This window comes from Podarcis erhardii (genome assembly GCF_964252035.2).
Source record: "Podarcis erhardii genome assembly, chromosome: Z".
Taxonomy (NCBI): Eukaryota; Metazoa; Chordata; class Lepidosauria; order Squamata; family Lacertidae; genus Podarcis; species Podarcis erhardii.
In genome coordinates, this window is record NC_138504.1 from 23324741 (window position 1) to 23348407 (window position 23667).

At 41.7% G+C, this 23667-nt stretch overlaps 1 protein-coding gene across 12 annotated transcripts in view; it reads right to left on the reverse strand.

The window, feature by feature from the left end:
- TENM1 (teneurin transmembrane protein 1) overlaps window positions 1-23667 on the reverse strand; it is a 404140-nt gene that overhangs the window by 146457 nt on the left and 234016 nt on the right. For 6 of the 12 annotated variants that reach the window (XM_081847832.1, XM_081847839.1, XM_081847841.1 and 3 more), the window contains 5 exons: window positions 19364-19563; window positions 16927-17137; window positions 15711-15812; window positions 13831-14025; window positions 9759-9959 (listed from right to left, as the gene is read on the reverse strand). In XM_081847832.1, the coding sequence (XP_081703958.1) occupies window positions 9759-9959; window positions 13831-14025; window positions 15711-15812; window positions 16927-17137; window positions 19364-19563 (909 nt within the window). Of the gene's footprint in view, window positions 1-9758; window positions 9960-13830; window positions 14026-15710; window positions 15813-16926; window positions 17138-19363; window positions 19570-23667 lie in introns of all 12 variants that reach the window. The other 6 variants (XM_081847838.1, XM_081847834.1, XM_081847835.1 and 3 more) reach the window with 1 other exon arrangement.

The following is a 23667-nucleotide window of genomic DNA, read 5'->3' on the forward strand; positions in this document are numbered from 1 at the left end:
AGCAAAGTTCTTAACCTGAAGGACTATTTCTGGGTTAGCGGAGTCTGTAACCTGAAGCGTATGTAACCCGAGGTACCACTGTATTATTTATTAAAATTCTATACCACTCTTCAGCCAAGGATCACAGGGCAATTTGCAATATAAAATCTATCCTACTGACTTAAAAGGCTGTTGCATAGTATTTCCTGTGGCAAAGTCTCACTGAGGATCCAGAGGGCAGTACACCAAGACAGAAGGAGCAATACAACTGCTGTCTCTAACCAAGGGCCAGAGGGAAAACAGAAACCCTTGACAGCCCATAACTTTGATTTCCCTGTTGTTGTTGAGCAGCTGCATCAGGGACAAATATAAAAATAGCTACCATCGACCTCATCACACCCCACCTTTCACTTCTCACGGGAAGAAGTCTCTGACATACCACTATTATATGTGGATAATTTGCATTATTTCCCCTATATAAAAAAGGAGGTGAGAAGATCCAAGTAATTTTAGCTCAATTAATTTCTTGGATGTTGAATCTAATCATATTCCATAAATTTATTAAACAAATTAGAAGACTGAGTTTTCAAAGGTCTCAGAAATTACGTATGCCATATTTTGTAGATTAAAAGGCAGCCTTAAATTCAAATTATGGCTGAACTGAGCCCCCATCTGCAGTATACATTTAAAGCAACATCATACAATTTTAATAGTCCCAAATAATTATGGGAAGTGTAGTTAGTAAATGGTAATTGAGAGCTGTAAGGAGACCCCTATTCCTCTCACATAGTTAAAATTTCCAGAGTTCCGTGGGAAGAGGGGTTGACTGTTGAACTGCTCTGAGAACCGGAGTTTTGTGAGGGGCGCAGGGGGCTCCTAACAACCCTCAGCAAACTTAACAAACTACAGTTCCCAGGATTCTTTGGGGGATGCCATGGCTGTTTAATGTGGTATGATACTTATTTAAATGTGCAATGCAGGTGGGTCTCACACTACAAAGCCTTCAGAAGTAATTCTGCAGTGGCCAGAAGATCAAGATCTCTGAGAATAAATTTAGACTTATATTTTAAAATGTATTTATTTGGAGGAAAATATAGACTTCTTAATCAAAAGCACCTGTCTCAAGTGGGATATACGATGCTCAATAAAATACAGATAAAATAAAGAAAAACTATTTTAAAAGTATGCCTAAAATAATCTTAGATATGCAGGTATAACATGGCATGGTATGAGGAAGATAATCTGACATAAAACAGAAGACATGTCTTGCTGCAGCATCAGGCCAAAGACTTATCTAGTCCAGCAATCTTTTTTGACAAATGCTGAAGATGTAACTCTTTACCCTGACTGTTGACACTTCTGGTGTATATTTTTAGGGCTCATCTTATTTTTGGTTATTCTAAGTTGTTTTAAACTATCTAATGTTGTGTTTTAATGGTTGTAACCCACCCTAGAACCTTACAGTGAAGAGCAGGTAATAAATTGCAATAATACGAAGGAGGAGGAGGGAGATTTGGTGTGAGTAAGCAAGCTTTGAGTTGAAGGGTGATTGACTGAAATGTGGAGATTGCTTCTACTCAGTGGAGGATTCCCACACCATGTAGAACCTGATTTCCCAAGGTTCTGCATCATATAAAGAGCTTCCATGAGTACAGAATCCCACTGCTTCAGAATGTTGCTCTTGAAATCATAGAAAGCGATGAGGATGCAGCTAGCAAACTCATATTGCTTCTTCACAATGACTGTGCTGTATTTCTGAATTTGGACAATGCCTGTATAGGGTTTTTGTATGCAAATAGTATTACAATGAAATTACAAGAAATTCATTGTTTCTGTCCTAGGTTGCAAATTATATGACTGCTGTAGTGTTACTCCATAGGTCATAGGATTACATGAAGCTGCCATATGCCAAGGCAGATTATTGTCTACACTGACTGGCAGCAGTTCTCCAGGGTTTCAGACAGGAGTCTGTTCCTGCTGTCCCTGGAGATGCCGAGGATTGACCCAGTGACCTTATGCAGAACCAGGGAACCAGGCAGAGGGCCTTCTCGGTAGTGGCACCCGCCCTGTGGAACGCCCTCCCACCAGATGTCAAAGAGAAAAACAACTACCAGACTTTTAGAAGACATCTGAAGGTAGCCCTGCTTAGGGAAGCTTTTAATGTTTAATAGGTTTTTGTATTTTAATATTCTGTTGGAAGCTGCCCAGAGTGGCTGGGGAAACCTAGCCAGATGGGCGGGGTATAAATAAATTATTAATAATAATATTATTGTTGTTGTTGTTATGCATGCAAAGCATACGTTGTACCCCTAAGCTATGGCCCTTCCCCTAAAAAGGGATTGTGAAGTCCGCCAGTTAGCTCACCCTCAATCTTTGCAAACTCAAAAGTCCCCTGCACACAGGTGGTATGCAAATACTCCTGAGCACATGCACCCATGTGCTGCATAAATAGAAAGAATGGAGCACACATATAGGAAGTGTCATATATCCATGTATGTGGGCTTATTCCAACGTGGGGACCTTGAGTACATGGAAGTCAAGGGCAGGACCAGCAGCAGGCATGACTCTGGCCTACCATTCACACATTGATTTCTACATGGGTGACCGTGAGAAGATGGTGCAAACAGGAAAGTTATTGCCTTGCCTCAAAGGACCGATGCCTCGTGAATTATTGACTGTGAAAGCCTGTGAGAAACATTTTATATTTGCACACTATATTTTGGGGCTTCAAAGCAAGTGTAGCTGCAATAGACAGATATGGATAGAGAGAGTTATTTAGTTCTCAAGCTGCACTCCAGTCTCAAAGTCATGAGCCCAAGAAAGATAATGAAGCTAAGACAGGAACATAGAGGGGGTGTGAAATGCGACGTCTTTTTGCACCAGTCCTAATCTCCCAAGAGTGGCAAGAAAAAATGAACCTGAAATAATGAAAGGAGTGGCTTCAAGCTTTTAAAATGCCCAAGACTGGCCTTTCCCAAGCTATGTTTCCTGCAAAAAGAGACTTAATTTGGAATGGAGATCACGGTTGCAATTTGAAAGATAAAAGGCAATATAAAAGGGGGCGGAGAAATAGCCTAGGTCTGCAGAGAATCATCAGTCTGTTTCTTAGCTCCCTTAATGCTACAGGTCTAGTCAGTGATCCTGGAACTGAAATTATTTTGCCTCTGGCAAGTCTAATGGGTCACTATATACAATTTCTGCCTGTGTCATTAGCATGACAGGAAGATTTAATTGATTGAATGATAGATTAATTCCTTAAAGCTTTAAATTGATTAATTAATTGAGGCAATTTGAATTGATTAGGGCTCTGAATAAAGGGCAAACTTGTTTATTTCTTGAGACTATTTTGGTCTTTGTGTTTCACTTAACAGTGAATAAGACAGGATATATTAAAGATAGCCTTTGCTTCTAAAAGTGGTACCGTTTGTTGATTAAACTGTCAGTGATAGTGACTGAAAGGTGCTATTGAAGTTTTGGTAATTCACATATTTATTTCAATTTAATTGATCAAACTGAAGATGGTGATTCAACTGAAGCTTTAGTTGATGGGTCAGTGGGCACAGCTCATCTATTGATTAAAACTCAAACTCCTTAAATGCTATAAACACACTATGTAAATAAAATATGTCCAAGAAAGCTTCTTTGTGCAATTCAAGTTCATTTCCAATACTTCTTTTTTTAAAAAAAGTTACACTGCACTTAACCTGACAGACAATTTTCACGACACTTCTGTAAGTGCAATCTAAAATAATGAAGTCTGTTTTGATTTAAAATGTCAGTTTTGAGGGCTGGTAGAAGAAGATTCCCCGCCTTGTCAGCAACAGATGATTGTTTATTAACTGAATAATAGTTGTACGGGCAAAATAGCAATTTCATGTACAAACAATATTATTTTTTAAATGTTTGAACAAAACCCGTTATCATAAGCAATTTTTTTTAAGCACAGACGACACAACTATAATAAATATATAAATGAAGGCATGATATAAAAGGCGCTGACAGCTATGTAATTTTATACCAGGCTTCTTTCTGTTTTTAGGTGTCATAAATAGCAATACTTCTTTCCTTAGTGCTCTCTATTTATCTCTGTAGAAAATGTATTAATGTAACAGACTGTAATCAAACAACAGAAGTGTGTCATAGCACAAACCACCACCCTTAGGGGTCTGGACTATACAAACGAAAAGCAGGTATACAGACAAGACTTGACATTCTCAGTAAATTCTAAATAAATATATTCGTGACTCTATCAGCATGGCACACTGTTGTTGTAACATCAACATTTTTGAGATTTGGCACTTATATTTTGTTGCCTGGGAAAAAGCACCTTTATTAAGAAGTAGATTTCTATGGTTGTTAGGGAGGCTGTCCAATGCATTTTGGCACCTGAGGGGAACTCCAAAATGGTTCCTCCCCCACCACTAGGGGAAAAGGGGTGAGGAAATATCTACATCACGAACAAGAAGGGAAGAAAGATTGATATCAGGATCTGCTGTCCTGGTGGCTCCTGCCACCTGAGGCAGCCACCTCACCTTGCCTCATATGTGGGCTGGCCTGGGAACTGTGATGCTCAGTTTGTATGTTCTGCCATCTCCCTTGATGTGCTGATATAATGTAGTGCTTTGACATGCAAAAATGTAAAAGTTACAGGGTGCTAGAGTCAGCAGTGGGGCAGTCTCTGGGACCCTAGCATTTGCCTGACCATGACACTAGGCCTGTTTCAAAGAATAATGATCTTATCTCTTGCTGAATAATAATTGTACTCTTGTCTTTTCACAATATGTCTGTGCTGTATCCTTAGGGAAATTTACTTCATTTTATATCTTTAAAAATTCATTATAAATTACGGTATATTTTCAAAGAAGGGGGGGGGGGAGAGAGAATCTTCTCGAAGTTGATTTCTGTTCCAACATGTTTGTACAAGAAGTACACAGTTAAGTCATGCTGTTCCAGAATTATTTCACAAACATTCTGAATTCTGGAAGACAATAAATTCTATATCAATAGGGCAAAAACTGACTTTGAATAATTTTTGGTTCGGTATCCACCCCTCCCCCCCAGAAGATAAATAAGTTGATCATCCATACATTCATTTAAGGAGCCTTGAAATTCACTTTGGATTATTATTTTAAATACTTAAGTCACCAAAAGACCATTTTTCTCATTAAGCGTGTTCTCTTTCATGGAGAGCACGTGTTGCAGTGGGGTCTGACAGGCCCCCCCTCTGTTGCTGGGTGGGATCGTTTAGATGGCCATTGGCAGTGATTGGGCTGTTTGGGTTACTGGGGAAATTTTGATGTTGCCAATTTGTGGGATGGACCAAGGGTTTTATATACTGAGCACGCAGCATTGAGCGTTCTCTTTTGCTGCATGCACCGGATCACCCGCCTACCCTCCCTAATTTAGGGCTCTTGCGTTTGACCTTGCTATGCCTGTCATGGGGTTGTCTGCTTTTGGGGCAGGGGCCTGGTAGGAATTTTGTCCGTTTGGCTGATTGGCTGTTGCCATTTGGTTTTTGCCTACTGCGTAGCAAATCGTTACAACTTGTAAGGTTGCAGTTAGGCATTGGTTTATGGTTTGGTTGGTTGAGGGACATGGATTGGCTGTGCCTGCCCCTCCAAAGCTGCTTCTGCAAGGGAATTCCATTAAAGGAATCCAGGGGCTCACCATGCTTTCGTCCAAATCCCTGGCAAGGGGCTAGGGCCACGCAAGGAGTCCCTGGGAGCATGCCGGGAGAGGCGAAGGTCTGGTGCCCAGCTCCATTTTCCCCCCAATATTGTTTTCCCTTTCTGGCTTTTGCTGGAATCCGGAAGTCAGTTCTGTCCCTGGGCGGGGCAGATTGTCGTAACCAACGCCTAAGCAACCACTCACATTTATGTATTTTAATAAAGTTGTGACCAAAATTATGCCAAAAACCTTAAACAAAAATTGTGAATTGTGATTTATTTTGGGGGTGGCTTGGGGGTTAACTAAGTTTCTACATTTACAATATATAAAACTAAAGCCAAAGCAAAACACTTCATCATTCTGATTGATATAATTCCCACACTGAAGGAGGATACATGAACCAAAATATGTGTTAAGGTACAGATCTTCATTTTATGTATGAAGAAAATCATAAAATTATCTACACAGGCATTTTATAAATGTTCACGTTCAAATACAAAACCGTGGGCCACAACTCTACATTTTAAAACAGTATCTTCATATTTTTTTTGTATCTTTTGAACAGATTATTTTGAATGAAGATCAGCAATTTATAAAGCCCAATCTTCTCCAAACATCAGTCATTAGCAATTTTTCTAGCCAATGTCAATTACTGAACAAAGGCTAGATAAACAGAATAATTCATCCAGGAGGCTTGCCTAGCACCATCATTATACACCTTCAGGCACCAGACAAAAACGTTCGTAACTAGGCCTTTGGCCTTTAATTATCTGAGGCCTTTTAGAAGTGGGTGGGATTTTTTAATGTATTTCTCGTTCTTCCTGGTTTTAATGCATCTATGTAGGGTTACTGCCTGTTTGTTTGTAAATCACTTTGGGTTACCCTGTGCAAGCGGCTGACAAATTTAATATATAAAAATAAAATAAAAAGTTAAAATAAATTTTCAGAAATGAAAATGATCAAAACTTAAAATGTAAAGTTCCCTGTGCCATTTGAAGTTAACAGTCCCCTTGGCAGTCAACAAGGTTTTGTGTCAAAAAGCGTCAACAACTTTCTCAAAGCTACCATGTATGTGGGTAACAAGCTTCATTGGCCAGCAACAATTTAATTTTAAAATTGTCTGACTGTACTTCTAGAATATTCTGAAAAGAGGAAAGGAATCCACCCCTAGGGGTGTTAATATAGGTCAATACAGAATATAGTGCATGATATCTTCAGCCCAGCCTATCTGCATACAGACAGACAATCTGTAGAGGCAGGCCTTAAATTACTGGTCAGATATTCTGAGGGCATACTTGGAAATCTAATCTAGGTAAATATGAGGGTGGGAGAGAGAGTTAATTCTCCCAGTGTGCTTAAATGATGTAGCCTGGGGAAATCACACCGATCTAGGCATAATAATATCTCAATAAAATATATTTCCAAATTAATTGCATTTTCAGGGTGATTTAAATAACAGACTTTCCTGCTTGTCCCACAGGAAACCACTAGCAGTCTCCCATGTGGCTACTTGTTACCCTACAAACATCTCAAGTAAAAAGTTGAGTTTGTTTGGATTTAAATACGCCTTAGACCTTATTCCTACACTGTGCCTAATTGCCTTATCACTTCATTTGGTTTAGAAAGTTTGTTGAGACTGTCTTTAAAAAAAAATGTTCTGAAAGTTAAAGGACTGGATGATTGCTAGGGTGGGGCTGAAGAGATCCATTTGGTGGTAATGGTGAAGTTTAACTGGTTTTTAATTGGTTTGCTTGCCTTCCTCCCCTCTCATGGTGCAGGCCCTTACAGTGCCATCACAGTGCACAATTGTGGAAAACAAAAATGCTGCCTCTCAGCTACGTGGTATTGATCAGAACACTGTTGCAACCTGCCCCAGTTGCCAGCTAAACTAGCCAAGGTTTCACCTGCACAGGAGGGGCTACACTGATGTAGACAGGGTTGCCATATGTACACTTTTTCCAGGACATGCTCTCTTTTTCATGGGTATGTAAAATGAGAGTTGTCATAGTTAAAAGGTAAAGGGACCCTTGACCATTATGTCCAGCCGTGACCAACTCTGGGGTTGTGTGCTCATCTTGCTCTATAGGCCGAGGGAGCCGGTGTTTGTCTGCATACAGCTTCCGGGTCATGTGGCCAGCATGACTAAGCCGCTTCACACGGAGCAGCACACGGAAACGCCATTTACCTTCCCGCCGGAGCGGTACCTATTTATCTACTTGCACTTTGATGTGCTTTCGAACTGCTAGGTTGGCAGGAGCAGGGACCGAGCAACGGGTGCTCACCCCGTCGTCTAGAAGTCGGCAAATGTGTCCTCTTTTTTGTTCTTTGAAATATGGCAACCCTAATGCTGTAGGAGGTGGTTCACTTGTGGATGGCCTCACCCAATATTGCTATGTGCCAACATATGAATACCCTAGAGGGGGGAGATGGGACAATTTAGAGTGCCATAGGACTGGTCCAAGACACTTTGGCACCTGAGGTGAACCGCAAAATGGCGTCTTGCCACCAGGGAAGAAGGAGTGAGTGAAGATCTACATCGGGAACAAGGGGAGGGGGATCAAATCAACCTTATCTGATGGTTGAAATGGGAGTCAAAGGTCATCATGGGGGTGAAAGTTGCCTGCTCTGAATCATAATGGATGGGTGGATGGAGAGCCCAGGATATCCCACCGGGCAGTCCCCACCTTTTCCTTCTGGTGGAAGGAGACCAGCAGTGTCTCCTATTCACCAAGAGACCACTGTGGAGGTGACAATGGGGTTCAGGTGGGCTGCTGAGGAGGTAGCAGATCCAACCTCCCAGTAACATGCTGCCATTGCAGCAGGCAATGCAATCCTTGTAGGCCAGATCTACTGCCCCTGTGAATCCCGCTGCCCAAGGCAGTTCCCTCACTTTGCGTCATGGGTGGGCCAGCCCTGAAGTGCATACTTTTGCATGCTGCTCTCCACATGTAGAGAGAAGAAGAACTGTGCCTTTGATTTTTTAGAAGTTTAGAAAGGGAAAAACCATCAGTGGATAAACCACTGTAAGTTTGGCCACATATTTTCTTTGTATTGGTTGAGTAAAAATAATGCTGCGTTTCAGGGTGAAAGGTAAGATGCATTACTTGGTTTTGGAACACTCAGTTTGCTATTACACTGTTCAGTCAATGTCGCCATTGTGGAACAACAACATCAAGTTCTCAAAAAAAAGGGCATTGAATAAAGCCTATAATCCAGCATAGTTATCACAGACCGCCCCACCGCCCACCGCTTTAGAAATCAATATAAAGTGCAGACAAGTTGATTAGAGAGGTGCGGAAGTTTACAGGCAAAAGTACAACTCAAATCAGCAAGGAAACGGGCTTCAAAAACTTTTTTAAAACGCAGTTTGCTTGCATATAGATAATTAGTTTTAGGTTTTACTCTCATGACTTCCTTAATGAAATCAAAAGCAGCAGAGAAGAGTCTTTTCCAATTAAAAGCAGTCAATATTATAATTATTTCACATTCTTATTTCCTATTCTAGGGGAAGGGAACATTCTTCAAGCCAGCAGATGCTCTATAGGATGGAGGACTCTCGGGGATTAACTAAATATAATGAAAGGTGTGGCATGCAATGGTGACAGCCGTTTCATAAGTTAAAATGGTAACACTCTGCCACTTTCATAGCAAACACATCTTCTGCAGAATGTCCAACAGCCAATGTCTGTAACTGATCAAAGCACCAGGTGATTTTTTGAAAAAGAAGAAGCTCCTCTTTTTCAAAGGGAGTGTGGTAGTCCAAACAGCATTTGAAAATTGAATTTGGAAATAGTGCCCCATCCCTAGTTGTGAGGATAAAAAGCAGCTCTAGTTTGCTTGGGAAACCATCTACATTATCCCCATTCTATCATGTTCTGCACCTTCTCTTGTCTTCTGTTTTCTCCTGGAAATATTTGCTTCCTCTAGCTTGAAGATACGGTTAAGTCTTTTCTCACAAAGCACATTGAGTTTTAGTTCATATCGTATTCTGCAGCACCCCAAACTTTAGTGGAGACAAAATTTGACACACACACACCCCCCCTCCACACACCAAGCCTATATTCTTTTCTGAAACCAAGTCAAATCATTAGAAGGATATTTTCTCTACTTACCTGTTGAGCAGTCAGAACCTGTCCACTTTGGGTCACAGTTGCATACTCCAGTATCCAAAAGAAAACTGCCATGGCCTGAACACTGTTCTTGGCAGATAGGGAGTGATGTTTCACAGCTGACTCCTCCCCAACCCATGGAACAGTGACATTCCCCTTGAACACAGACTCCATGGCCAGAACACATAGGATCTAAACAGTCCTCTGAGGAGTAAAGGAAGGAGATAACAGCATTCAACACCGAAAGCAGAAAACTGCTAAGAACATAAATCAGTGTAAACATTTTTTAAAACTGAGGGCCACATTTCTTACTGGAAAACCTTCCAGGGGCCACACAACAGTGGTAGGTGGGGTCAGAGGAAAAGGTGGGTGGAGCAACAGAGGTAAATTTACCCCTGAAAAGCAGTTTTTGCATACTCTCACATACCCCTCCTAGCCTCTATACAGTGAACCAAGAGGCATTATCAGAGTTTAAGGACACATTCCAGCCAGGCAAAAACTCAAGAGAGTGCAAAACAGGCCCAGTGAGGGATGAGGCCAGGGGAGAAGGAATGTGGCTAGGCAAAGGGTGTGTTGTGGGAAGATTGCTAAGGGCCAGATAGAGAATCTTAGAGGACCACATTTGGCCCCTGGGCCTGAGGCTCCTTGCTTCTGACATGTATAAACAAAAGGTGTGTTTTAGGGCAGAATTCACATGTTATTTCTCTTAATGGGATTAGCTTTATTAGGTGAAGGGCCAATTCACACTTTACATCAACCCATGCTTATTGTGCTGTCTTGACTATGAGAAGTCCAAACAGCACAACGGATGCCTGCAGACAACTTAGTCAAGTAGCAAGTTAGCAGGCAGGGTTAGAGTGTAATTCCAGCATCAAGGATAGTTCCAAACAACTGACACCACAAAACTTAACTTGTGCCTTTTACCTTAAAGTCAGTTTACCCTTTCCCAATGCTTTTCTCCCTTCCTGAAGAGTGGAGAGCCTTAAGGGGATCATTTTCTGGCCTAGAGTCTTCCACTGCACTGCTTATCCGTCAGTTCTTGTCGTATGTACAGTGGTACCTTGGGTTAAGAACTTAATTTGTTCCGGAGGTCTGTTCTTAACCCGAAACTGTTGTTAACCTGAAGCACCACTTTAGCTAATGGGACCTCCTGCTGCCGCCGGGCTGCCGGAGAACGATTTCTGTTCTCATCCTGAAGCAAAGTTCTTAACCCGAGGTACTATTTCTGGGTTAGCGGAGTCTGTAACCTGAAGCATATGTAACCCGAGGTACCACTGTACTGCCAAGATTGCAGAGCAGCCATTGGGAAGCTTGAGGCTTTAAGCATAGAGAGAGCCATGCCCCACAGGAAATGTTACTTGGGGCTCCTGGCACCTCTACTACTTGTGCTGCTAAGTCCTATTGATCTAGTTGGGTCTTCAGGTTGGTGCCACAACAGACCTGCAGCAGCTATAGATCAGATCCCAAATTATGATGTGAGCTTCCAAATGCAGTTAAGAGCTGCTCATCTGCTATCATTTCCTATCCATTGAGAATTCTTGTTTCGGTGGTGCACAGACCTCTGGAACAATGGTCATAATTATGTGTCAGGGCCATACAGAGTCAATTTGGAGGGCCAGGGGTCAGCTCAGGTAGAAGTCAAGGCCCAGAAAAGCATTTTGAGCCTAGAAGGATAAGAAGCTAATGTGTAGTCAGGGTCAGGAGCATTCAATGGGGAAGGAAGTGAGGCAAGGTATAGGTGGTTAGGGAAAGATCATAGCAGGGGCATCTTAAGCATATCCGATGCCGTGATGCAAAGATTCCCCCCTCCCATTTCCCAGAGTTGTCAACCTTTTTTAAGGGGGGGAACCCCAAAGTTGTTGACCTATTTTAAGAAAGATTCCCCAGAGTTGTTGACCTTTTTAAAGTTTAGTTTAGTTGGTTTGTTGACCATTATTTTCCATATAAATAAACGCTAGCGGAGAGTTCTAGGAGAGAAAGAAGCAGAAGAGATGAATTCATTTCTGCAAACTGAGGTTTGAACAGGACATTTAAAGCAGAAGAACGCTCTTTTGCAGAGGTGAGGGGCTAGGAGGCAGAATCGGAAGAGGAAGAAGCTTCAGCTGTCAAACAAAATCTCCAGTGGATCTGTGTTGGGAGGCAAGCTTTGCCTCCCTCCTCCAGGTCATTTTCACCCAACACATTATCAAATTCACCTCTGCAAAAAAGTGTTCTTCTGCTTTAAATGTCCCATTCAAACCTCAGTTTGCAGAAATTTATCTCTTCTGCTTCTTTCTCTCCTAGATCTCTCTGCTAGTGGGAAGGTGGGGTGGGGTGGGGGAGAGAAGGCTGAAAGATTCTCCAGATCCAAAGGCGATCAGCTAGGATCACAAACTCTGTTCTCTCCCCCCTCTCTTCCTCTCCAAGAGACAGTCGGTTCTATGCATTCATATTATTAATGATTTTTATTCTTTCTAAAAACCAGCCATCCAGCATAGCCACCCCAAATATTCCCAGTAAAAAAACAGAATATCGCCTTTGACGGACTTTGAGCTGGTGTAGAAAGGCGATACTTGGGTAGGGGGCTGGGTGTTTGGTGGAGAAGAGGCGGATCCTCTGCGTGTCTTACTCGAAGAAAGCCCCCCAGGACTCCAGGGAGGCTCACTCTCAGGCAGGCATGCAGAGGCGTTGCAGCCCTGGACAGTCTCCCTAAATAAAGACCTACCATTAAAATGTGATTACCTCCTTGGCGGTGCCCCGTTATTTTATTTTTATTTCTGAGAAGGGAGGCAGCTCCTGGGCGTCCCCATCTTCACAAGCTCCCTCTTCCGTGTTCCCTTTGTGTGTGCCTGGGCTCGCCTGCCGGGGCTGCCAATTGGTGTGGCCGTGCCTGGGCCCGCCTACCGGCGTCGGCTCCACTAATGAAATGCAGAACCTGGTGCCCTCCACAGCTTGGCACCCTGGCTCACCACGCCACTACGCCGAATGGTAAAGATGGCCCTGGATCATAGTTCAATAGCAGAACATGCCCCTAGACCTATTTGTCTGAACTTTGGCAGCTTTCTTACTCTGGGTGCCTCTGCCATTTCCTGGTTTTTAAATTGATTTCCCAGAAAAAGAAAACAGTGGTTGGGATATGATTTTTACTTTCTTAACCTCAGTTTGCCCTTGTGGGAGAATCACTGAATCCGTCTTCCTGAAATTCAGCAGGTGTTATCCACTCTAGAAGGGCAACTTTTCATGATAATTTAATCCACTTGTGTGAAAAGGGGGGGGGGGAGTTATAGCTTTTCAAAATAGATTCCCTATTGTGATCAATAGAGGCAAAAAAAGAGCTTCAGATTTAACAGATCAAATTTGGAACCAAATAATAAATTGAACTAGAATGACACACAGCAGATCTGAAACTTATCAGGCTGCTTCCAAATGCTAGATACACAACAAATCTTGTGATTGTGCACATCCTGGTATCCACCAACTTAAGGACATGACTGCCGTATGCACAAAATCAGTATCTATCAATTCACACTTCCAACAACTGAGTTTACTTTGTAGATTCCATTCAGCTTTTGAGGGGCCATATACCATCTGCACATCAGTTTATATTGAGCTTCCTTTAGGGTTAAGGCATAAAGAGAATTTATCAGCCATTTCTAATATCCTTCTCCAAGCTTCTGTTGTTAAGACATGTCCAATTGATCTATGTCAGTACCACTACTGTAATCTCTCTGTAACAGAGAAATAGGCTTTGACATTACAAATAAGGTTCTGCCATTCCTCTGAAAGATAAAGTATTATTGGTGGAGGTGGTAGAGGAAACAGGATTTTTTTGTGGGCATTGGATTTGCAGAGTGATGTGTTCTTAACTTTAAACTGTTGGCACTGCCTTTTGCTTAGTTGGACCAATGGACTACACAGTATTGCTTGCAATGGCTGGCAGTGGCTTTCCAGGATTCCAGATGAGGGTACTCACAACCCCACTTAGACATGCTTGGGATTGAACCTGGGACCTTCTGCATGCCAAGCATGAGTGGTCTACCTCTCAGCTACAGCTCCATTGAAAAGAAAGCCAGTAAGAGAAAGAAGAGGCACAAACCTTCTTCACATATCTCTCCTTTATATCCTGGGTCACAAATGCAGATTCCCATGATACACTTTCCATGGCCAAAGCAAGTGGGGTCAATGCACTGCTCTTCTGGAACGTCGCACTCAGGGCCTTTCCACCCATTGCGACACAAGCAGTGGCCCTTTTCGTATTCTCCATTTCCACTACATAACACTGGGCAGGAGTCTGTAGAGGAGAAACATATTTGAGTGTTAATGATCTATATAGGATTTGGTGCCGCAATAAAAGTGGTGGCACATTTACAAAGCTAAGCAGGGTCCAGTATGGTTTCAAATTGGATGAGGAACTGCATGTTGAGATTCCTGCACTACAAGGGGTTAGACTGGTGAACCCCTTCCAATTCTACAATTCTATTAGCCTATGATTCTCCCCTCACCCCACACTTTGTGGCGCCAACACTTGGTCTTCTTGAGCAGCAGCAGGAGCCCCAAGAGGGTTCACCTCAGTTGGTGGCCCTGCTCCTTACTCCTATGGCAGGCTGATAGGTCTGAGAGCCACCTGCCGCTGAAAATTGCCCTCAATGTTCCGGAACAACACTATTTGGAGCTGAGAGCCCATCTTGTTGAAGGCCCCCTCAAACCTTTTATCATCTGTTTTTCCTCTCAAATTTACTATCCATTTAGCGTACCTGCTTCAGCTTTTCACATTCTATTTCCTACCCAATCTTTTCATTTTATTCTCATTTCTGTTATTCCATAAACTGGAATAATTTTTCTCTCTGTTAACAGTCTGGTCATGATGTGTCTGTATCAGATACTTAGCTTGGCTTTGGGGGATGCTGCTTGGATTTATTATTTGGAGGTACCCTTTGCATGTGAAAGATCAGCCCACCATTTTTGGTATGCAGTCACTACTGTGTCAATTACAGATAGGTAGCCGTGTTGGTCTGCCATAGTCAAAACAAAAAAATTCCTTCCAGTAGCACCTTAAAGACCAACTAAGTCAGTTCTTGGTATGAGCTTTCGTGTGCATGCACACTTCTTCAGATCATTCAGAGCTTTCGTGCATGCACACGAAAGCTCATACCAAGAACTGACTTAGTTGGTCTTTAAGGTGCTACTGGAAGGAATTTTTTTGTTTTGACTATGGCAGACCAACACGGCTACCTTCTGAAGAAGTGTGCATGCACACGAAAGCTCATACCAAGAACTGACTTAGTTGGTCTTTAAGGTGCTACTGGAAGGAATTACTGTGTCAATGTATGTTTGATAAACATCTGATGCTGATGAGTGGAAGTTGAAGTGTCCACTATTTACTTCAACATCATGAAGGGTATATTATGAAAGATTTCTGCCTCCATATCCCCTAGAGCAGGGGTCAGCAAACTTTTTCAGCAGGGGGCCAGTCCACTGTCCCTCAGACCTTGTGGGGGGGGGCAGACTAAATTGTTTGGGGGGAATGAACCCACAAATAACCCAGAGATGCATTTTAAATAAAAGGACACATTCCACTCATGTAAAAACACACTGATTCCCAGACCGTCTGCGGGCTGAATTTAGAAGGTGATTGGGCCGGATCCGGCCCCGGGACCTTAGTTTGCCTACCCACGCCCTAGAGCTACAGGAACAGAGGAAACAGCAAGTCAGGCAAGAAGTACAGAGCTGCTGCCAATGAGTCCAGCTAGTTGCATGTGACGCAACGTGGGAGGAGGGGAAAATGCATAGAAACACCTGCATGGATCTAGGCTTGATTGAGAGTCAGGAAGAAGTGGAGCCTCCAGCACCTAAGCCTGAGCTGCTTCATTGCTGAAGCTCCAAGCTGAGAAAATTGATATTTATTTGTTTGTTTGTTTGTTTGTTTGTTTGTTTGTCTTTTCTTCTACTTCAAATATATAAATGAGAAATCCCTACCTCTTGCACAATCTGGACCAAGGAATCCTGGAAAACAGTGGCAGTGCCCAGAAATGCATTCTCCATTCCCATTGCAGTTAGTGGAGCAGTCATCCATGACTTCTGTTCATACAAAGAGAAAAGAAAAGCATAACAACAAAGTGAACAAACCACTTCTGAAACGAGAGGCAACCATGCAGCACAACCATTCAAGTGGTATTACTCAACCTTCAGATGAGTGGGGAACCAATTACATTCACTGTATTCATACACAACCTGAAATAAAACATCTGTTCAAACAACTTATTATGTATTAGGTTTGGCCTTGACAGTTTAGAACAATAGGTATTTCATTCTGCAATACAATGTGAAGTTTTTATACTGAGAATTCATATTTAATTCCCTACTGTGTAAAGCATCTGAAGTTTCTAAGTATTTATTGAGTAACCCCCATTGCACTTCAAATCTGTCTCTTCTTTATTTCATGGTTTTGTTTAAAATAAGAGATTATTTTCGTTGAACATTCCAATGCCTGTCATTTGTATATTTCAGATAAACATCCTACTTCTGTAAGATTTAGCCCCTCCCCCCACTGATGGAATTTGACCTGGAAAAGCAAATGTGTTCAAGATCACCAAACACACCACTCTGGTGCAATATTGTAAACATGAGTTTAATTTTTTAGGGGATTTACAGATTTTCCCTACAATGCAAACAGCTTTCTTCAAAAGTGCCAATCACATAAATGAATCCTGTAAAGCAACCAACTGGTTCTTGATGGAGAATATTCTTGAAAAATACCCCTGATTTATAACATTTAACAGAAGGAATATCGTTTTTAAGGATTTTATTTTCCTTTTTAAAAAATTGAAACTCTAATGAGTTTTAGATGTTACTCTGTTTTAGTTTTATGCTGGTTTTAATCTATGTGTTATAGCTTGTAAATAAAAAAGCAATCAGTAAGTTTAATATATAATAATAATTAATAATTTTCACCATTCATTTCAACAAGAAAAATCAGAATGTGGCTTTTAATGAGAATCCCCTCACCACCAATTTAGTTCAGCTTGTATTGTTTATGCTTCAGAACTGACCCACCCCAAAACAGCCCATGCTTCCTAGAATCCAGGAACCTATTTAATAATTATCATCATATATGTCAGATACAAGAAATGGCTCAATAATCTATGAAAGCCTTCATTAGAAAGAGGAGGAAGACAAAACCAAGTGGTCTTACCAATTGCCGTTGTCAACACTTGCACTTGCTCCATTTTCTTGCCATCATTGTAAAATGCCAAGTGCCAAGTTCCCTGGTCCATATATTCTATGAAGCCAGTTTCTTGCAAGGACATTAAGATCAGATTCCTAGGAGCATGCTGAGATTCCTCAGAATGTCTTGATTCTGGCTTAATTAACTGTTTCCCATCCATCAGTTTCACAAAATCAAACTGAAACAGCAACAATAAAAAACATGATTAGATAGAATCCTGTCTTTATATGCATGTTTGTGTGTGTGTTTTAACTGCTTTTGACCCTTCGAAGTTATTTCTAAAACCAACCTAGTTTTTTGTTCTGAATTTGGTTCCAAAACCAATATGTCCCCACAGGCCCTGATCAGTTTCCCCACAACCAGGTACCTTCCAGACAGTGCTTTTTTTCTAGAAAAATAGGTGCTGGTACTCACCATGAAGTAGCTACAGTAAGTGTCACACTTTTTAACAACCAACAAAAGAGGTTTGGGTATTGCGTACCCTTGAGTGCCCCCTGGAAAAAAGCACGGCTTCCAGGTATGGTTGGACTACAGCTCCCATCATTCCTGACCATTGGGCATGCTGGAAAGGGCTGATGAGAGTTGCAGTCCAAAGTATTTTGTGGGCAACAGATTGGGGGAGTGTTCACTAGGTAATTAAAAAGCTATTTTAGTGTTCTCTGTAAATGTGACACCCATGATCTAACTGGAATAAAAGCATGGATGTAATTACAAGAACCTGAACAAGTGCTTTAACTGGCTGTCAGGTTTGTGCTCAAAACTGTAGGTAATTGCACTTAGCAAATAAGCAACACTCTTTCGGGTGAGCTTGCCATCAAACACAGAGATCTGAGTAAAGCAACACATTCCCATCTTTAGGGGGCAGCTACAGCTCAGCAACAGAGCCCATGCTTTCTATGCAGAAGGTCCCAGGTTCAATTCCAGGCATCACCAATCTCAAACAACCACCATGGTAAGATTCTTACCTGAGATCTTGAAGAGTAGACAGTGCCATGCTGACAATTCCCCCTTCTCTCTCTCTCTCCCCCCCCCCCCATATATAACACACCATGGCCAAGCAAAGATTCCAAGAAAAAGGCAAATAAGTGGAAGGACATATTAGAGGTTTATAAAATTATGCATGCTGTCGAAAAGTATGTAGGGAGAGTATTTTCCCCTTTCTCATTAGACCGCCTCTCCTGATGTAAACCATCTTGGACCCTGCACTCACCAGCTGAGGTTGTTCTTTGTGTGCCTCCTCCACTAGAAGTTTAGAGGGTGGGAACTCAAGAACAGGTGTTTTCTTGCGGTGGCTCCCAGTTTGTGAGTGCTCTCCCCAGGGAGGCTCGCCTGGCATCCTCATTACATATATTTAGGTGCCAGGCAAAAACTTTCCTCTTTTCCCAGGCCTTTGTTTAATTAGCCTATCTATGGCCTCTTAAACTGGGGGTTGTTGTTTTTGTTTGTTACAGCAATCTGCATATGTATCACACCAATCTCAACATTAAAGCCTTTGGAAAGAATTCTTCTGCAAGTTCCTGTTCTTCTGCAACCTGGGAACAAGGACTCTGTGTGGGACCAGAATGGTAGTATGCAGTGCCCAGTTTCCTTTCAGTCCCACAGTCCTATTATTATGTACAAATAATGCCATTACGCATGGAACAGAGTTTGCAAAGTGGGGTCCATGACCCCATTAAGGATGAAAGAACACGCTCAGTAGACTGGACAATTCATGCATGAGGAGGTAATTTTTTCTATGAGCAACTGGAAAACTGAGTAAATGTTGCAATAAGAGGCAAAGCCAAATCCTGTTCTTTCTGGAAGGACTTCCTCTAGCTATCAAAAAGTGGCTGTGCAGTGGTTAGGGCATGTACTTATGGCAGTACCCCTCTGGGGAGAATATTCCATGTTCCTAAATGTAGAATCATAGAACTGTAGAGTTGGAAGGGACCCTGAGGGTAATCTAGTCCAACACCCTGAAGTGCAGGATGTCTGTATTTCAGTGCTGTGCAGCTGGTGCACTACACACAGCCCTCATAGGTCTTTATAGCTTGCTCCCCCCAAATTTACCCCACTGCTGCTACCATTGGTTTTATAGCCACTGATTTTGCTTCTGTTGAATGTTTTCATTTCTATCATTCCTGCCTGCTAACTAACAGAGTAGTTCCTTCTGCACCTTGTTTCTTGCAAGGGTTGGCAAATCAGGTTGCTGACATAAAAAGCAAGCAAACAAACAAACATTGTGGGACATCATCTATATGCTTGGTAACCTTTTGTGCTTTGTACAAAAATTGATAAGGGAATGTATTTGTCAAGGGAGGTTAAGAAGGAAAGTTAACAGCAGTCAATTTAATAGTGAACACCATATATTTCTGAAATAGCTAACTTTTACAGTAAGTAAGTGAGTAAGTAAGCAAGTAAATACCTGTGTGTGAGTAGGGGGAATATTGCGTCTCCCATATATCCCGAAAAGTGAGTCCTTTGCCAGAGAAACATTAAATTTCAGGTACATTGGGTGATGGATCATAATCTGGAAACGCCAGAAGAGGCCTGGAAGAATGGCTTGAATCACTTGAACTCCAATTTCAATTTCTCCCGTGTCTATTGCCTGTCCTTTCTGAAACACTATTTCTCCAAAAACAAAGAAGAAGAAGAAAGAGTTTGCTGTCATTTAAAAAGAATGAGAAGAACAGTTTGAGGAACGTGCTCAACTATGCCCATCCCTTTAAGAATTTCTCAGAGGCATTCAATGTATGCTGGGGAGAAGAGGACCGGAATCCCAAGTCCTCTCCAACTGCTTTTCCTATCATGTTTTCAACATTTGTCTGCAGATGGCCAAGCGAACCTAACAAAGTGGACAGTGTGGATCTAACAGAGAAGTCAAGAGTATGTTCTGTTCCTCCCCACCTCATTTTTTCATCAAATCTAAAATAACTCATATTCCTAAGCAGCTGAGCCTGTCAAGTGCCTGAAAGAGATGGATAAATATCTGGCTTAAATTAGCGTCAATTTGTGAACAGCTCCAAACAAGTTGTGGTTAAATTATTCCATCATCATCATTTATCATTAAAATGTCCAAGCCTTTAAATATACACTGCTCTGTTATTTTTATATCTTGAGTGGTACAGAAATTCTACACCACTCCAGGGGTTCCAGGATCTCACCAAGAGTCCTTGTTTCCTTATGGAAATGTGGTGTCTTTAGGATATATGGTTTATTGACACATATAGACAACCTGAGCCTATGAAGCAGGGCTTTGCAGCATTAACGCCCCAATAGGACCTTGCTTCTCCCATAGGTGCAGCCTTGTATTCAAACAGACATCAAACATTGTGCTCTGCCTGCTGCTTTGGTTCTCTGTCACATAACTCCTAAGTCTACTCTAAGCTTCTAACTCACATTGTTCTATCTGTTGAGGGAGGGGCCCTACCCATTTGCCATCTAGTACTGATCCTCCTTTGATCATTGCTTTCTTAATGGCCCATTGCCTTTGTTTTCTTAATAGCTTATCACCCCAGGTTAATACCTCATCAGAAAACTAGCCTGGCTTATATTTTAAGACTAGCACTCATTTTAGCACACCAAGCCTTAATTAAATTCTAACACATGCTGAATCCAAGGATTATAGTGTTCTGGCACCCACAAACTCATAACACTATAATTAAGTAATGTCTATGGGCTGCCTACAGACTTGCAACCTAATAGACTTTGGACTGCAATTAAACCATAAGAAAAGCAGTAGCATTCATCATTCTTCAGCTTTAAAGACCTTTCAGATTTATTCATTTCCTTGGTTTGTTTATTTTAGAGCATTTGTAACCCAGTGCTCAGCCAAGAAGACTTGTAGAATGGCTGGGATAAAATCAGTTAAAACAGGACAGTCCCTGCTTACAGAATCATAATCTACAAGACATGACTCAAAGGGGGAAAGGGAGATACTGACTTGAAGCAAACTTTTTACAAGCCATTATCCATAACGTTAAGCAAAATGCAAAAACATATTTTCTTATTCCACTGCCATTAAGTATAAAGAGTCAATTGCACTGTTTTAGTACAATAACTCTAAGGTCAAGGACAAAACAATGTGTTTAACAGTAATGGTAATGTTGGTCAGTGTTGACGGCTTTTAAATGAGATTGTAACTACCTTACTTTCTAAAATGAAAGTTTAAAGATCTGCTGTTCTGATGGGAGATGAAACAATATATTGTAGTATCAGGTGCTATTATTCAGGCATGACATGATGCTGTTATGGAAATGGTTCCTTCTTAGCAGAACTGTCCATCATTCACCCACTTGCGGCAAGCCTTTCTACTCTATAATTGTAAAGTAAAATGCATAAATCTATGAGCTGCTTTACAGTATGTAATCGAAAGTGGCTTTATCCTTTTTACCATTTTACACACATTGCCCTATAGTAGGGCTAGCCCTCCTTGAGTTCAAAGAAGCCCCCATGAACCTCAGCATAAAGACACTCTGCACATCAGTTGCTACTGGTTGGGCTGATGGGTGCTCTTTGCCACATGCTACCTACTTCTCCTTCCTCAGGTCAAGCTCCCCCCACCAAAGCTCAGAAAGTTCCAACTCATTTCAAAGCAAGCCGTCCCCCTGTTCTGTTCTTCTTTATTGATTTGCATTGCTGAGGCCCAGAATGAGGAAAAACTAAGCAAAGAACTGACCACCCATTACTGCTATCTCAGAAAAGGAGTTGGTGCTGCTGTGGTCTAAACCACGGAGCTTCTTGGGCTTGCTGATCGGAAAGTCAGTGGTTCGAATCCCCATGACGGGGTGAGCTCCTGTTGCTCTGTCCCAGCTCCTGCCAAGCTAGCAGTTCGAAAGCATACTAGTGCAAGAAGATAAACAGGTACCGCTGTGGTGGGAAGGTAAAGAGGGTTTCTGTGTGCTCTGGCTTTTGTCATTGTGCTTCGTTGCACCAAAAGCGGTTTAGTCATGCTGGCCACATAATAACAAAAAATTATAATAATAATAATAATTTATTATTTATACCCCGCCCATCTGGCTGGGCTTCCCTCCTTCACATGACCCGGAAAGCTGTCTGTGGACAAACACCGGCTCCCTAAGCCTGAAAGCGGAGATGAGTGCCACACTCCGTAGTCAAGTTTGTCTGAAATTAACTGTTCAGGGGTCCTTTACCTTTACCTGCTATCTCAGAGCTACTCAAATTTCAACCTCAAGCTGTTATTCACAGCTCACATTCATTCTCTCATTTGATAACCAGAGATTTTTATATTTTATAGCATCCAGAGGATGCCTATCTAGGAGAGCTGAGAAACCCGTGGCATTCCATATGTCACCAGACTCCAACTTCTATCAACCCCACCTAGCTTGGGCAATGGTCAGGTGTAGTAGGGGTGGAGTCCAGCAACCATCTGAGGTCTACAGGTTTCCCAGTCCTGCTGTAAATGGATGGATTTTGGAAGGCAACACAACACCTTGAATAATTTAGCTTTAACTTCCCAAAGGCAAAAGAGTGGGAAGCTCTTTTTTTATCACAATGGATAGAATTCAGGATGTTAACACACAATAAGCTTCTCAAGCCCCTGGTTTAATGCTTAGCATTAATTAGTTGTTATTTTTTTTGCCATGGGTATTACTGTGGGAGATGGAACAGCGTGGTTAGTAGGTTTATCAGACATGGATCCCAATCTTATGCAAGTTTATTTAGAAGGAAATCCCACTGAGTTAAATTAGACATATTGTCAAATAGATGCTCATAGGATCGCAGCCATAGTCTAAAACCATAACTACACTGACTTGGGAGTAAGCCTCAATGAACTCAGTTGGATTTACTTCAAAGTAAACTTAGGTACCTAGGAAGTTGCTTTATACTGTGTCAGATTATTTCACTGTCTAGCTCAGCATAGTCTACACTAGCCAATGTGGTACTTTCCACATATTGCTTGACTACAGTTCCCATCATTGCTAGCCGTTGGCTGTGCTGGTTAGGCCTGATGTGAGCTGTAGTCCAACAACATCTGGAAGGTGCCACAACATACTAAGGATTAAACCTGGGGCCTTCTGTATGCAGAGCAGGTGGTCTTCCATGCTTGCATAAAATTGGGTTCTGTGTCTGGTATTTCAAGAAGCTTCTCTTTTGTCAAGTGATGAGCTTTCCAAAACAGCAATGCTTATTATTCTCTTGACATTTTCCTGTTCACTTCAATGCACCTTATATAAAATAAAGTTTTAAAATGTATTCCTACTATAAATGCGTTATCCTGCTTTTTACATCATTTTTGAGCATACTGACAGCAAAGACAGACTTCTAATCACTGATTGCTCATGGCTTCAAGAAATTGAAAATCTGAGCAGCAAAGCACCAATTATCCTCCCAGTGAAGTGCCTGTGTGCAGATCATCACTGATTCCTGAAACAATCAATCTCATTATGCTTCCCTGCTAAGCACCAGCCATCAATAGGATGTCTCGATTTTTTAATCATAGTGCAACCTATTAAAATACTAACATAACCACATGCCAGAGTGTTCAGAAATGCCACCTTAAAGGAACCAGCCTCTGTCAATGTGCAAAATTTGATTGCCATCATAATTTCTCATTAATGAGTACTTATTCCTCCCATGATGGGGGACCATTCAAACATGTCAATTCCCTTTCCACCATCACCAGTCTGATTTGATAGCATCCAGAAAAAAAGCTTCTCTGCTCTATTCAGCTAAATGTGTAAACTAGCACATAATGATAAATGATGC